Source organism: Lethenteron reissneri, chromosome 6 (genome assembly GCF_015708825.2).
Source record: "Lethenteron reissneri isolate LAM-NWPU_2019-01 chromosome 6, ASM1570882v1, whole genome shotgun sequence".
NCBI classification, from domain to species: domain Eukaryota; kingdom Metazoa; phylum Chordata; class Hyperoartia; order Petromyzontiformes; family Petromyzontidae; genus Lethenteron; species Lethenteron reissneri.
This window is the reverse complement of record NC_083784.1, coordinates 9609063-9624562: the sequence shown is the minus strand read 5'-3', so window position 1 is coordinate 9624562 and position 15500 is coordinate 9609063. Positions and strand designations below refer to the sequence as shown.

General features: G+C 48.1%; 1 protein-coding gene across 3 annotated transcripts in view; it reads left to right on the top strand.

The window, feature by feature from the left end:
- Positions 1–15500, top strand: part of LOC133354786 (nascent polypeptide-associated complex subunit alpha, muscle-specific form) — a 29996-nt gene that overhangs the window by 4073 nt on the left and 10423 nt on the right. For 2 of the 3 annotated variants that reach the window (XM_061571925.1, XM_061571907.1), the window contains exons 4-12: positions 1473–1548; positions 2504–2601; positions 3614–4165; positions 5557–5626; positions 7919–8138; positions 8648–8739; positions 10471–10570; positions 12981–13077; positions 13602–13922. In XM_061571925.1, the coding sequence (XP_061427909.1) occupies positions 1473–1548; positions 2504–2601; positions 3614–4165; positions 5557–5626; positions 7919–8138; positions 8648–8739; positions 10471–10570; positions 12981–13077; positions 13602–13922 (1626 nt within the window). The remainder of the gene's footprint in view (positions 1–1472; positions 1549–2503; positions 2602–3613; positions 4166–5556; positions 5627–7918; positions 8139–8647; positions 8740–10470; positions 10571–12980; positions 13078–13601; positions 13923–15500) is intronic. The other variant, XM_061571915.1, reaches the window with a different exon arrangement.

The window sequence follows — 15500 nt, the reverse complement described above, 5'->3', positions numbered from 1 at the left end:
AATAATATCTTTGTTAACGTGACAATCTTGTCATTTGGAGGAAGGTTAATGACAAGATTTTTGGTGTAAAACTGCCACGTGCCTTAACCCAATAACATTATTGATCGGGAAATGGAGTGATGAAACCATCTCGTGTTGAGTGGCAAGGTGGCGTGAAACATCTCGGCATCGTGAGACATAACAACAGCTTGGGGGAGGCCTTCATCCAGCAATGGATTGATTTTGATGACTTTGCAAGTCCAGTCATGCCAGAAAATAATTTTGTCTCAATGGGTACAACTACATTAATCATAAATCATGTGCTTGTTCATGATGATGAAATTGCTCACTGCCAGAATGTATTGCTTATGCTGATGTCCATCATAAAATGAGTGACTGATTAGACAATACGGGAAACTCTTCATCACTGCAACTTCTGACGTGGCTCACTGCTGCCGTGTATTGCTTTTCAATAGAGCGCTGTATTTTTTGCTTGTCCATCCAGCCATTCGTTTGATTAAAGCGCACAAATACTTTATATGTTGCAATGACTGTCCCATGAATGAGTCATCGCCTCACGATCCAAGGATTCCATTTACGTGGTGGCATCGTGAACATATTTAACAATATTATCCATAACCTCAGCATAATAATATGCAAATTACACCAATGGCTCATGACCATAAATGGAGGTGAGTGCCACCTTGGGCTCATTTTGCAGGAGACATTTTTGTTTATCCAGGACAGCATAATTGACTCTGCAAACTCCTAAACAAGAAGCTCCTGAATTCGGTGGTTTGCCCAGCTTCTTGAATGTGCGTCACGATGATAATGACTTTACTTTTGAAATGGATTGAATCCTTCTCATCGCACTGAATCGGTTTGATTAAAACTAGGCAAGCAACGATTCACCCTCTGTCCTTGAAAGTCGATTCAAATTTATGCATTTAGGATTAAAATTTGATTTAAGAAATTCCTTTCTGTGTATTATTAGACTGTCTAGTGTGGTATTGTCTGCCCCATTCTGTTACATTAGTTTTGTTAGCATAAACGTAACATTTGCAACGCATAGACCTACATTGATTACTCATTACATGCCTAGTTAAAACCCAACGAGGGGCGACCTCATCAAGGCGCCACGATGGCGAGATGTTAACCTCACCCGGTATGCAGGAGGTCGTGGGTTCGATCCTGACTGATGCCTCTATATTTGGAGTTTGCATGTTCCCCACGTGGCCGCGTGGATTTTTTTCCGGGTCCTCTTTTTTTTTCCCTTCATATAAACACGCATTTAGAGTGTTTAGCTCATACATTTCCACATGATGAGCTAATTCGTCGAGCTATCATTTGTGGCCAAGTCGATTCTGAAAAAGCTATATAGCTTGGTGGGCCTTACCTGGTAAAATAAAATTAGTCGAGTCGTGGCCATAGGTCCCTGCCTGAGCCGTGTGGCACGAGCCGAAGTGACCGCCTCTGCTCGTCTGCTCGTGCAGCAGATGTGTCGAGCAATCCGGCGGGGGTCCTGTGTGTGCTATGGAAGAGGCTGGAGCAACTGCTCACACAGATCAGGTGTGTGTGTGCGTCTTTCACTTGATGGAAAGCGACAACCCAACACAACAACAACTGTGTGCAACCATACCATTTTATTCATCAAAACAGTCACAGTCCGTGAAAATATGCGGGCACACCGCCGTTATTACGTCTCCCCCTTTTTCGTGTTTTCGCAAAAACGTCGTCGCTTCATTATCAACACCGCCACCCGATTAACGTCGCCTCAACCCCACACTTATGTCGCTGAGAGCATCGTCCATCTTTTCTCGTTATCCGACGCCTCTCAGCCTTCGCCTTCCCCATCAGCTATGACTACCCTGTGAATCGCTTTGATTTGCCGCGTTTCGATATTCATAATCGTGTATTTCAGGAACGCATCCATGACATAAACTGGGGTGTTATTGTACTGATGTAAAAAATAAGTCTTTGACCAAAGTGCCCAGAATGCATCCAATCCCATCAGACCTCACAAGATAAGCAGATTCGAGACTGGATTTTCTTGGATTTTTTTTACTATTACCATAGTGACACCCGCATTGGTTCACTGTAAGCAAACTGGACCAGTTCCAACATTCAGTGTCTCATCAGCAGTCAGGCTTGCTTAAACCAATGTTGGTGAACTGCTACATTCAAACCAAATCAGCACAATCATCAATAACATTGCCTTAAAGGGAAAAAATATATAGAAGGTGACATTTTATTCAATTAACTTAATCATAGCACATCAAGCGCCATTGTCAGAAACATCGCCTATGACATATTTTTTTTCACTTACGGCCCCATTCTTCACGACGAATGTGTAGTTCTTAATTATTTGTGTTTGTGCACCTGTGCTAACGCAGCATCACCATACACTGTTCCGTACATTCAGATTGCTCTCTAAAGCCACGTTGTTTTGTCGTTCTGCGCGTGGCTGTGAAGTCGACAGCGTCTGCCGTTGCTCACCAGTGCCGTGTTGTCGTCTGCCGCGTAGAGAATACCAGAATGCGTCTGGGACGCAGGCTTCAGCAGACGAGCGTGGCGCCTCCTCCGTGCGTCTCGCCACGCATTCCAGTCGCCTCCCTGAGCCAGGTATCGAACGTTTCTGCATCAAGTGAACTTTGGCAATAAAAGACGGCTATGTTATAAATAATGGCGATTTATTTTTAGTGCTGTTGTTGCGAGAATGGTTTTTACATTTTTATCACCCACATTCTGGCGGAAGTCACTTCCCCGTATCACTCAAAAGAGTTTTGTACAGAATTGGTGCCAGTGAAATGCGGGAATATCAGGCACACTTCATCGTATGTATGTATGTTGAACTTCTTTTGCACTGTGCGTAGCCAACCGTACTAATCGGAGGTAGTACAACAAGTAAGTACAGCAAGTAGTTTCCTGACCTGACTGCACAGACTTATGTGAATATAATTTCCTACCACGTGCAAAAAACTCTAATTCAGAAGGAATTCGCCAATGTAGAAAATTAATCTTGAGGCTTTCCTATTTACACACTAAATGAATATAAATGTTAAATGTAATACCAATTGAATCTGCCTTGCATTTCACGATAAGAGTGTTGCTCCTCATCCTAGGTTGGACCAAGCATTTCTCCCTACACCGGCCATGGAGTTGGGCCCCCTAACCTTTTTATGTTTTTTTAAACCTGTTTAAATTTGTCCAGGTAAGGCCCACTGAACTGTATAGCTCTTTTAAGCAACCTGGTCACAAATGATAGATCAACGAAGTCACTTATCACATGGAAATTTATAGCAGATAAATACTCTACATGCATGTTGATTTGAAATGTGGAGGGAAAAACTGGAGGACCCGGAGAAAAATCCACTCAATCACGGGGAGAGAAACATGCAAACTCCAAATATACAGCAGGCGTCAGGGTCGGGATTGAACCCACGTCCTCCTGCATAACATCTCGCCATCACGGCGCCCCACTTAAATCATCAGTGGCTGAGTAGAAGTTAAGATTTAAATTTGACCACATGTCTTGTTGGCCCAGCGTCAGCACTGGCTCACGGGACTAGTGCCTGGAGGCCCAGGGGGCCCGTGGCCAAGGTCAACCGTGTCCCTCTCCTGTTTGTACGCCCAGCGTCGGTGGCGAAGTCCGTCGCAAAGGGCAGCTCAACGGCGTCCACGCAGAGCCCGGTCACGGCGAGTGCCGTCGACACCCGCACACTGCCTCCCCGGGCTCCGCACACCTCGACCTCCAATCTCACCCCTGCGTCCTCCGCCACCGCGTCGGCCGCGCTCTTGATGCCCTCGTCCTCCTCCTCGCCGCTGCTGCTGATTTCTCCGCCGTCGTCGTCCACGGTTTTATCCGCGCCGTCGTCGTCGTCGCTCCCATCGTTGGAGCCGAATCCCCCCGCGATGGCCGGCGTCCAGCTGCCGCTCGTGCTCGCCACGCCGCCCTCCGACTGCACGGCCGTCACGTACATGCTGGCCCAACCGTCCGCGTGCCCCGTCCAACCGCCGTCGTCGGCGCCGGGGACCTCGATGCCGGGGCAGGCCTTGCTGTCGTCGCTCGGCTCGGTCCTGCGGCCCAGGGCCACCGTGACGCCGACGCCTTCAGCGGACATCTGCTCACTGCTGGGCAGCTCCGCTGACCCGTCCGAGGCTGGGCCCGCCACGAAGATACTGGCCGGTGAGGCGAACTCACCCGATGGATCGGTTGAAGTGGTTTACTTTTTACGATGAACGCATTGAACTATGCACAAAAGATCTGCTTATTTACGATGATCATTTATTAAAGCAATAAACGTTTGTACTTTTTTTTGTGTGGCTTTGACCAAAGCATTCATAAAGTGCCCAATCTGTGCTAAGCTGCTATAGTCTGGACAGTGCTTGCTGTGGAAGGCTGCCGATATGGGGCTGTATTGTAAACCCGCGAATGCGCCGGCAGAAGCGCTCGCACTTGCCAATGGCACGAACTTCGTCGACGACTCGCCATCCAGGCTTTTCCGCCTTCCTAATACGCGTAGAAACACTCGTGCGTGGCGTTGGCCGGACTTCCAAATAGAGAACGACGGAGCTTGGGGAAGGCAACCCGTTCTGGCTGCATTCCCCAAGCGCTTGTCTGTGCTTTGCAATGCCCCCGTGCAAAAGACTGAACACGTTACAAATTCCGCGGTGCTTTGAGATGCAATTTGCATGAATAACGATGCGAAATAAAAAGTCATTATTACTATTCAGTGACCTGCTGTTTTCCAAGCTCTTCCATAGCTTCTCGAGCAGGTTGAGAGGACGAACTCCTGAGCTCCCAAAACCCAGTGCATCTTGGGAGTTGTAATTGGGCATGGAATGCGCCACTTCCCATTAACTTCTGTTTTGGGTCGTCTTATTCATTCAATTAGCCTCCGAGGAACATTTGTTTGTTTTTTGTGCAAGATAAATAAATATTCGGTTCTTTCATAACTCAATTTGATCCTCTTGCGGTCAGCATAATTTATGAATCAATGGAGCTTCACATCCATAATGGATGGCCATTAGGCCACTACAATAATTTACAATGTTTATTACTATTATAATTGTTTGCTCAGCAAAGTATGACCAAATCTCAAAAGTTTTTTTCAGCAGGGTCGTGCTAAGTTTTTGTCTTAGGGGGCGATGTTGCTGCTGTGTAATCCCGTTGGAATTTGTAGGTAATTATTCCGCATTCAGATGTTTGGCCAATAGCAGTTATACATTGTACGTTTTTTTATTTAGCTATGGGAGATGGAAAGTGGATATCTGGAAGGAAATGGATGCAGAACAGCCGTTGAGATCGTGACAGGTTTTTTTTGCATTCTTTTTGCTCTGTGCCCCCTGTATGCCGTAATGTGCACTGATTCCTACTTTAATAAGGGCGATATTAGCGTGTAAAATAAAAACAGATTGACCGATCGAGAGGGGAGAGAGCAGTACAAACGGCGCGGAGAACGGCGCCCGAGTCTCGAATCGAACCCAGCAAATTGTTGCTATGGGGCCACGACCATTAGCTCACATACCGTTGTACTCGTTGCGCTGCCTCCGGGCACTGTTTGCCGACGTGCGCAGGGTTCGGGAGCAGCCTCTCGAGCAGGGAGAGTGGAGGACGCGAGGTGTCCAGCACAGTGCTGCGATCCGGGTAGGTTTTCCGTGGAGTCACGTGGTGCTCGTTGTGTGGAGAGTGTAATGGAACTGGAAGAGAATTCACAGATTAAGAACCTTAACACGCGACTTACTGGCTGTGTCTCCAAGGTTTCCTCTGGAAGGTCTGCCAAGCTAAGGCAACGTAGTACGAGGAGTTTTTAATTTGTTACAATTATCTATAAAATAAGTATTTTTGGGTTGGATCTCGTAAATATAAATGTGTCGTTAACTCGCCACCACCTGACACGGCCAATAAGTAAAGTTTGTGACGTAAATAAAACATGACAATTAGTCTCTACTTCAGCACACCGGTGTGTTAGAGAGTAAACCCACAACATTTACAATTCAAGTACAACGTTTCGCTGGTTATTCCAACCAGTTTCATCAGGCGATAGCCAGAATTGCGGGGGAATTCCTCATGTTTCACTGCTTGTAAGTACCAGTGAAATGCATACTCTAATTGTAAATGTTGTTGGGTTTCTCTCCAACACAACGGTGTGTTGTCATCACTCCGGATGACCGTTGCAAAGTATGATCTGTGTTTTCATTTAGTGGGCTGATCTTAAAGGTGCATTGAAATGTTTTGATACTCCGACTGATGCTCATGCTGTTGTGGAGTGACTCATGCAGCCAGCTATGGCTACAGGGTTTGGTGGTACATGCTGTTTATGTCGTTTATTGTGAAATTTCAGTCACAGTTCCTATGATCACTGTAACATTGCTTTTATAGCTTTATTTTGGTGATTTCGAAAATGTTTTTTTGGTTTGGCCATATTTGTTTGTTGTAGTACGGAGTTCGACTCATGGCCTTAATCTAAGTTGTCTTGTGGTTGTTGTTGTTGTTTGGCTTGCGTCCCACTGGGATTTTTGCACACAGCGTTGGTGTACGGTGCTTTATCTGGAATATTTTGCTGTCTTTTCCTGGATTTTCTGTTTGCACATAGTCACATAGTCACTTTAAGATGTTTTCTTGTTCATGTTTTTGTTTTTTGTTTGTTGCGGTGGCACCCGATTCAAGAGCCAAATGGCTCACAGGCCTATACCAAATAAATGAAATTCCTTGATTGCTGCAACAACTCCCTGCATTCGCCACGCATTGACATGGTTGCCAGTGCCAAGTCCTTGCCTCGTATTAAGATCTGTGGCTGTCACACCCAACCGGAAAGCATGTGACTCGCGTAGAGTGGCCTCACGTGCCCATATCTACAAAATAAGATCCGATAAAAAAATATATAGGCTCTACCCTTTCTGGCAATAAAACAGGAGGTGTTAATATAATATTGGTCGTGAAAGCATTTGTTAAACAGGTGTTAAAATGTTGAAACACCAAATAGGTCCCTATTCTAAGACATCAAGTCTGCATTAACCACATATACTTGTGGCAAAACCTGCAAACAGATATGCTCTGATACTGAGCTATTAATACTTTGATACTTCCATTGCTTTTGTACTGTTTGCCTTTTGGCATTATCTGGTCTGACACTGGTGAGACACAAAGCCATAAATAAGGCGGCCTCTGGTGTAGGCCAATCAGTTTCAACACAATGCGTACATTATCAGAGCACGTTTGTTTGCATGTTTCACCACAAATACGTTTGGTTCATGCAGACTTGATGCCTTGCAATATGTATCTATTTTGTGATAATTGGTTCTTTACCCTTCTATCTGGCAACAAAACTGACACCTTTTTGCAAGGAGTCATGTTTGCATAGACCGCAATACCTGCAGTCATAATACAAACAAAAGAACATAACTCTGATAATGTGCACTGTCCTTGAAGTTGATTGGTCCACACCGAGACAGCTTTCCTTCGAGCCTAGTCTCATATGGGTTGGACCAGATGACGCCAAAAGGCGCACGTCATCTGGTCCAACCCATATGAGACTAGGCTCGAAGGAAAGCTGTCTCGGGTGTGGACCAATCAACTTCAAGGACAGTGCACATTATCAGAGTTATGTTCTTTTGTTTGTATTATGACTGCAGGTATTGCGGTCTATGCAAACATGACTCCTTGCAAAAAGGTGTCAGTTTTGTTGCCAGATAGAAGGGTAAAGAACCAATTATCATATTTTTACTGGCAAATGAGGTCCCCATAGTGTAGATATCTATTTTGTGTTTGCCAGAATGGGATAAAGCCTATTCAAATTTTTTCATCCTTTTGATACTGCCAAAAAGGTCTCATAGATAAGATGGGATGGTTGTTTTTGGTGCCGCATCTTTAAAACTCCGCGCGCTGTTCTGAATAAGTCGTCTATCCTGCCCATGATGTCGCCAAAACCCCAAACAGAGTTCTGGTGAGACAGATTGTTGACCCGGTGAGCCAGGCGCCTGGCATCTTGGCGTCTTCTGCCAGCAGCAGCAGCAGTGGCGGCAGCAGCAGCAGCACCAGCAGCACCACCAGCCCCAGCAGCAGCAGCAGCTCTGCGCATAAACTATCGATTTCACTCTCAGTTCAAGACCAGGGTGGAGACGGAGCCACCCTGGAAATGACCGCAGAGAGTCTGTCGGTGAGGTGCCAAGCTATGATTGCTTAATTTTGGTATACCTCTTGTCATGACTGTGGCTACTAGTCACATACCTACCCCGGATTTCCCGGGACGCGGGAAATATTTGGTGAGAACTTAAGCCATTGTTTGATGTATCCTCAGCCCGTCGCGGTGGGGGTGAGTGCGGGTGGTGGGGACAGGTGGGGGAGGGTCTCTTACAGGGTTCAAGCGGCTAGTAATGGGCGTATCAGAGGAATGAGCCATCAACATTGAGATCATGGGTGGTGCTGATGAGAAGGTTCCCGTGTGTGTGTGTTGGTATGGTAGGGGGCACAGCTGGTGCATCTGCCAGTAATCTCATTTGGTCTACCTGTGGCACCTGGGTCTGCCCCGTAACCTGTCAGCGAGCCTTTGACACTTAACGTTGCCTCAAACTACACCTGGACTAGCAACAGGCGCCGTGGTGACGTCACCGTCACTAAGTGGTGAATGGCGGTTGTGTTGGTATTGGTGTGTGTGTGGGCGTGCAGCATCAAGTGTTGGAAACAGCCTTGGAGACGCTGCTGGGTGACTCGCGGCTCCAGGAGAAACTGGCTGAGAACATCAACCAAGTCTTCTATAGGTGTGATGAGGTGGTGGCATGGGCTGACACAGATAGCCTTCCCTCTCAACTCCTCCTCTCCCATCGCCATCTGCCTCTCTTCTTCGTCTTCTGCTTAGTGGCAGGTCTTTCATTTCACTGTCCATCCCCCCTTCCTTTCAAGTCATCCAGTAGCTTCTTTCTTGGCCTCTTGACCTATTTCCTAACACGTTTGCAGAACTTCTCTCATTAAACTCTCATCTCTGAGAACGTGCCACCCAATCCACATCGTTTGCCTTCCCTGGGTTGTTCTCTTAAACTTCTCTCCTCCTGAACCTGCTCCAGAACTTTGTCATTCTATCTCTCCACCATCTACCCCCCACCAAATTACGCTTCAGAACATTGCAGGCATCTAACAGTTCACCGATTATAATTTATTCTTACGCCAATGATACATGCTTGTGAATCTCATGGCCAGGACACGGTCATTTTCAATGCGTGCATATCATCTATCTCTGCCCCTCTAATTATACTTTCCACACGAGCAGCCAGTGCCTACTGCCATAACCCTGAGTCGCTCTACGCTCAGCGCGAGTTCACTGCCCCTCTTCTGCTGCCCCTGTCGTCTGGAACTCCTTTGTAATTGTTCATGCTGCCCAAGTGCAGCTTCAAGTCCTCCCCCTCCTGTGCCTTTCCCTAGCAAATAAATTATAAAAAGTGTCACGTCATTAAACGCTTGTATATGAGAGAGTTTCATTTGTATAGAGGAGTCTTGTTTTAGCAAGAGTGACCTAGGCCACAAACATGAGAAAAGCGAAAGGAATGTAACAAAATTAGAGCAACGAAGTTGGATAGAAAGCAGCAGCGCAAAAACAACCGCTTTTCGTGTGAAATCGAATATGTCGCACACGCATAGATCGATGGTAAATAATAAATACCCTATCGCGCTAGTGGAATCTGCAGCCCACCACGCACGCAACGGGTTGTTGTGCGCGCGGCTGTGCGGATGTGGAGCTACTTTGCTTGTGGCAGAGGGCTGTGCAAGAACATCCATTGTTGTACTATCCCCAAATCTATGCTCCCCACCATCAACCAGCACTGACCAGCATGGAGAAGTATGGTCAAATAACCCCATTTTCTGCAACCGTCTGGAACGCTCTTGCGACATGAAGCCACTGAAGCTATGCACTTTTAAATCTAGTTTGAAAACTCATTTATTGATAACTACTTTTTGTGTTTAGTTTGTTGTTCTTCCCTGCACCTACCATTAGCACGGTTTCCTGCGTGCGGTGCGGAAGAAGTTCAGCTTCCATACTACATGTTAGGATACCGAGGCCTTCATCTGGTAGTGGATGATAGAAGGCTTTACATTGTCATTATTATTTTAGGTTTACATAAAGACTCGTAGACCCGGACAGAGACCTATAGACCTGCGTAGAGTCGCGTCGAGACCCAAAGAAGGCATGGAAACCCAGACTTCACAGCCAGCAATAACACAATGTGGTGACGTATGGCCAAATAACCCCCCTCGGACCCGTATGGTGTGGGCGGAGACCCTCATCCAGCAGTAGATTGACAAAAGTATCACACACGGGTTATGTCGGTGTATATTTCAAATTACTTGAGTTTTCACACCTGATGATGATTGCTGGTGTTGCAATCGAAACTTCGTGAGAATTGTATTGTTTAATTTTTATTATTTTATTATTTCCCTTCTACGTGACTTTACTGAAAGAACCAAGAATATGTTTGAGTTTTGTTCGATTATCACAGTGAGACTGTGGTGACGGTGACGGACGCGGTGGCTACTCCGTCGGCACCTTCCGCGGACAACGGTGATCCGCAGTCCATTGAAGACTTCCTCAACCTGCAGGTGAGTTTGTGGCACGGGCAGCGAGAAGAACACGTCTACTGGCCCGTGCGTCCTCGCAAGCCTTCTCCCAAGTGCGGCAGATTACATTTCCTGACGACACGCGTGGAGGGATTCAATTTCCCACCTGGCAAGATATTATAAAAACGAAACAATTATTTATATTTGACCAGGTAAGGTTCGCTGAGCTACACATCTCTTTTTCAGAATCAGAATCTCTTATTTAGACCGGAGGAATCCAATGAGCTATGAAGCTGTTTTTCACAGATGTCCAGTAGAGGCACGGAGTCAGAACGTTACAACAACAAACAATGCAAAAACACGATAGGAGTGCAATGTATAGGAAAGGTAAACAAATCGCTTAATTTTTTTTTTAAATACTACAAAACTTTTTATCTCACTGAGGTATTTACTTATTTTTCAGAAGCGACCATGATAAGCCACAACAAAGTCCTCGCAAGCCTTCTTCACAATAAAGTGGCTTATCATGTGGAAATGTATCGGAGCAAAATAATCTCAATGCATGTTTTTAAATGTGGGGGGGGGGGAAACAGAGGACCCGGAGAAAATCTACGCGACCATGGGGAGAACACGCAAACTCCAAGTACACAGGTGTCAGGGTTGGGATTGAATCCCCGATCCTCTGCATACCAGGCGAGGAAGATAACATCTCGCCACCGTGACCGTCGGTTCGATCCCGACCCTGACGAGATGCTTGTATATATGGACTTGGCAAGTTCTCCCTAGTTTCTCCCTCCATGTTTAGAAACACGGGTTTAGATTATTTGGCTACTATAAATTCCCACACGATCATGCCAGCCACTTTGATGAGCTGTCATGTGTGGCTGGATCTCCTGGCCAGCGGGCTTTACCTGAGATAATAAAATAGTTTAGTTTAAACAGAATTAACTTAAACAAGCGACGGGCCCAACAAACACCTGATCAACGACCCCAGCACCACACCGCCCGACTTCCATGGGTGACATTTAACCGGATCCGCACAAACCACGGTCAAGAACCCCGAGCCCCACACGGGGCCCCCGTTATATCGGCCCGGGCTGGGGCTGGCTCTGTCCCTCGCCCCGCCCACCTTCTAGATCTCTTGAGCTCTTTCCCGAAGGCTCCCGAGAGCTTCTCTATACCACGTGACCACCCAGCGGCCCCCGTCCACCGGTGGCCCCCCTCCAATATCCGGTCACGTGTCGGCAGGTCAACCAGCATATCATGCCCCAACGTAACCCTGGCTGCCTCACCGGGAGCCCGCACCGCACACTGTACGTGGTGCCTCTGCGCTTGCCAGCGCTCACCCAAGCCCTGCTAGGGCTGGTACTACGCCCAGCAAGCAGGCTACACATAATGCCAACATATCCGCCGTGGCCTCGCAGGGCCGGCACCACACAGTGACATTCACAGTCACTACACATGCTCCAAACCGTGGACCACCACTCAAAGAAATTGAGTGGCTAAATCACTTAGAACCGAATCTCTTAATAGACGCTCTACGCTCTTCAATAGGCAATATGAAATGGTCAAATCGTCACGGGTGGAGAGGAACCACAACTGATGCATTGCTTCCATGACCACTTGGAGCTGCGTCCTGCCAGTCCAGGAACAGCCTAGGAGCAGAGTCCCCACGCTCAATCTGCAGTGAGGCTCCCGCTCTCTCCCTCCACATTTCTATCCTCCCGCTGCCATTTGGTGCCAGAGGTGGAAGTCTGGAAGCTATGGTCGTGAAGGCAAGGCCTGCACGCGTGTGTGTGTGTATGCGTGTGGGGAGCACTCGCTGAGCTATTAGCGCGCTGCGCTACCAACCCGGCGACCTGAGGTTGATTCCCGCTTACGGCCAACACTAGTGATTATCTAAACAGGTCCTGGGCCTCCCCTAGGTACCTGTTGAGGTGTGTAAACATCACCACTGGGGAGACAAAAGGCGGCTGCGCGTGGTGCTGGCCACCCACCCTCTCGTGTGGCGTTCCGGCCTTGGTAGGTGCACGCTAACAGCACTTTCCCCAACAAGGGGATCTTTGTCTTTATTTTACGCCCAACAATGAGCAGAGCACTGGGCGGCTAGATCACAGCGAGTTGTCACTGTGGGCAACACAGGTGGTGCATCTGCAGTCAGATCTCCTACTGGACATCTGTGAAAAAGAGCTTTATAGCTCATTGAATTCTTCCAGTATAAATACTTATTCTGATTATGATCCAGTCATCTCAGGCAGTCAACCCATGGCACATAGGTCTGCCCCTTGACCTCCTGCCAGCACTTCACGCGACAACTTCAAAGTGCACCTCGCCTGGCACAAGCGTTGTGCTGGGGTCAACGGCACTTAGTGGCAAAAGGCGGCTGCCGCTATTGGTGTTGTTTCACGCCCATGCTCCGTGCCCCCCCCCGCCCCGCCCCCCTCGTGTGCAGGGCGAATGCAACATGAGCCGGGAGTCGATCCAAGACATCGTGACGCTCACGCAGTCCGACCCCGCCTTCCACTCCCTCTTCCAGCTCTTCGACTTGGGTGGGTGGGGGCCACCTGGCCACGGGGATTTTGCGTTCAAACGCAGTTGCTGAGCACAGGCCCAGAGGCCAGCGACAAACAGCACTATCAGTCTTTTTCCCAAGTTGTTGCAACCTTTTATCAATTAAAGAAGCACGTTAACTCTCTGTCACATCTTTGATGACTTGCTATTCAAGTAAAAAAAAACTGCAATTTGACTTTGATAATGAACAAATAATGTCAACACGGGTAGTCTATGCAGATGCCAAACCGAAAAAATGAGGTGCTGCGATATTGGCACAAACCTTGGGTTCAACTCCTGGCCTTGAACCCATCATTACCAGCGACGAAAACTTCGTTTGTGTCCAGGGGAAGGTGATCTCCTGCTCGAATGAGCATGGAGGCGGTTCTCTCATGCCCTTTACAGTCCTGAGCCACAGTGGCAGAAATTCCCGTGGCAGGCGCGAGCGTCTCCATCGAGGACAAACCACCAACGAGGGTGTGTGGTTCACCGCAGTCGGGTCGCTGTGCGGTTGGTCGCGCAGGAACGCAGGGCGGCTCGTCGGGAGGTGAAGACGAAAGCAACGAGGAGATGGATGAGGCAGAAGAGGGAGCGGCCAACGGGGAGGTGGGGGAGGAGGAGATATTGGGTGGCGCTGACTGCCACGGCGACGACGACGCAAACCCTGACGAGGGTCGGCAACGCGAGGAGGTGACGGAGATGGGCGAGGAGACGGAGCGACACGCCGGGGACGGAGGGGAGGGTGGGGATGGAGGGAAGGGAGACGACGTGAGGAAGCAGGGCCAGTGCACGCACGACTACCAGGACGTGGGCGGCGAGGTGTGCCTCGGGGACGAGTCACATGGTGAGTCCTCGCCCGTGCAGGCGGTGCCGCACGGCAGTCTCCACCGGTGCTGGGGGCGGCTGCTGCTGCGGTGCTGCCGTGTATTTATGTACGTATGTTGAACTTCTCTCGCACCGTACGTAGCCATCCGTGCTAACCGGAGGTGCAAACAAGGGATAGATTCTGATTTACACCATAGTGGTATTATGAACCTTTGTGGGTCCAACTGACCTCTCAAAGAACGCTGAAGGAGGTGAAAAGTTCCTTTCCTGCTGGTAGTGGTGCAAGGCAGCAATGGCAAGGGACGGTGGTTACCTGACCGATTCTTGTACATCCTCTTTTCTGAGTCCACCGCTGGATGAGGGCTTTCCTTCCCGTGCGGGTTGTGGGAGTTAATTGAGGATACTTGACCACACTTGAACAGTGCGATTAAGGTTGGGGCATCAACGTGGCAACGTAGAATCAAAATATTTATCCTGGAGAAATTAGATAAGCCTATGAAGCTCTTTTTCACAGATGTCCAGAAGGGACAAGGGGTCATAAAGTTACAATAACAAACACAATACAAAAATCGATGGGAGTGAAAAGTATAGGTAAGGTAAGCAAATCGCTAAATATAAATTTGTAAAAATAGATCAAGTTTAAGTAAAAATTGCATAAGTACACCAATTCCCAGGCTTGGGCAAGGCAGCAAAACAACAGAAAGAACAGTCCCAAGATGCACATTACAACCAACTATTGCCCTCTGACGTCCACCGTATAACTCACAAATATGTACCCCCAACGAAGCCTTGTGCCCAAGGCACCCTGAATCAAGGAACACGCAAGTGGTTAGCCTTAATTTTATTTAGAGAGGCGTAGCACCGCTGTTTTTTAACACACTACTCTCCGCAAACAAGACCGCACTCTATGATAGCTGGTGCCAAACTGTGCCACTCACCCTACCACATGGCAGGGCGTGTGGCACGTACATCATCGGAACGGAAAACAGTTAATGGGGCTCAGTGTTCCTAGTTGAGGCTCACAGAGCCAGACTATATGCCCGTCGGGATTAAATTTGTGCTTGACGCCACCGCCTTCACTTGCGTCGCTGTCCTTCAGCTTGCTTTCACGCGCTCTGCAGCGAGGGAGAAATACATTTTGAGAATGTTGCAGAAGAAGTGCGATTTTATTTATGAAGGGCGAACGGGGGAGGCGCAAGGTGAGTGCGGGGATGAGGTCACGAGCATCGACGGGCACGCTCCGAGTACGAGGGGAAGTCGGAAGCCTGGACGAGTAGAGGAGGAGGGGTTTATTTTAGTGTGATGAGTCTGGTGTCTTCCTCCCGCACCTTCGATTAGCACAGTCGGCTACGCACTATGCGACAGAAGTTCAACATACGTTTCTAGTCATGCCCGACTAATGCTGAGCTCTGTCAACATGCAATGGGTTTTTTTTAATAACATTGACAATGCATCTGTCCGTATCAGTGTGCATACACTGGACGCATAGTGAGAGGGAGTTCCAGGCAACTAGAGTAGCACTGGTGGAGCTGTCACCCAATTTTACATACTACTACGAATAATAATTCCTTGTCTGTTTTCTTACTGGACATCTTTG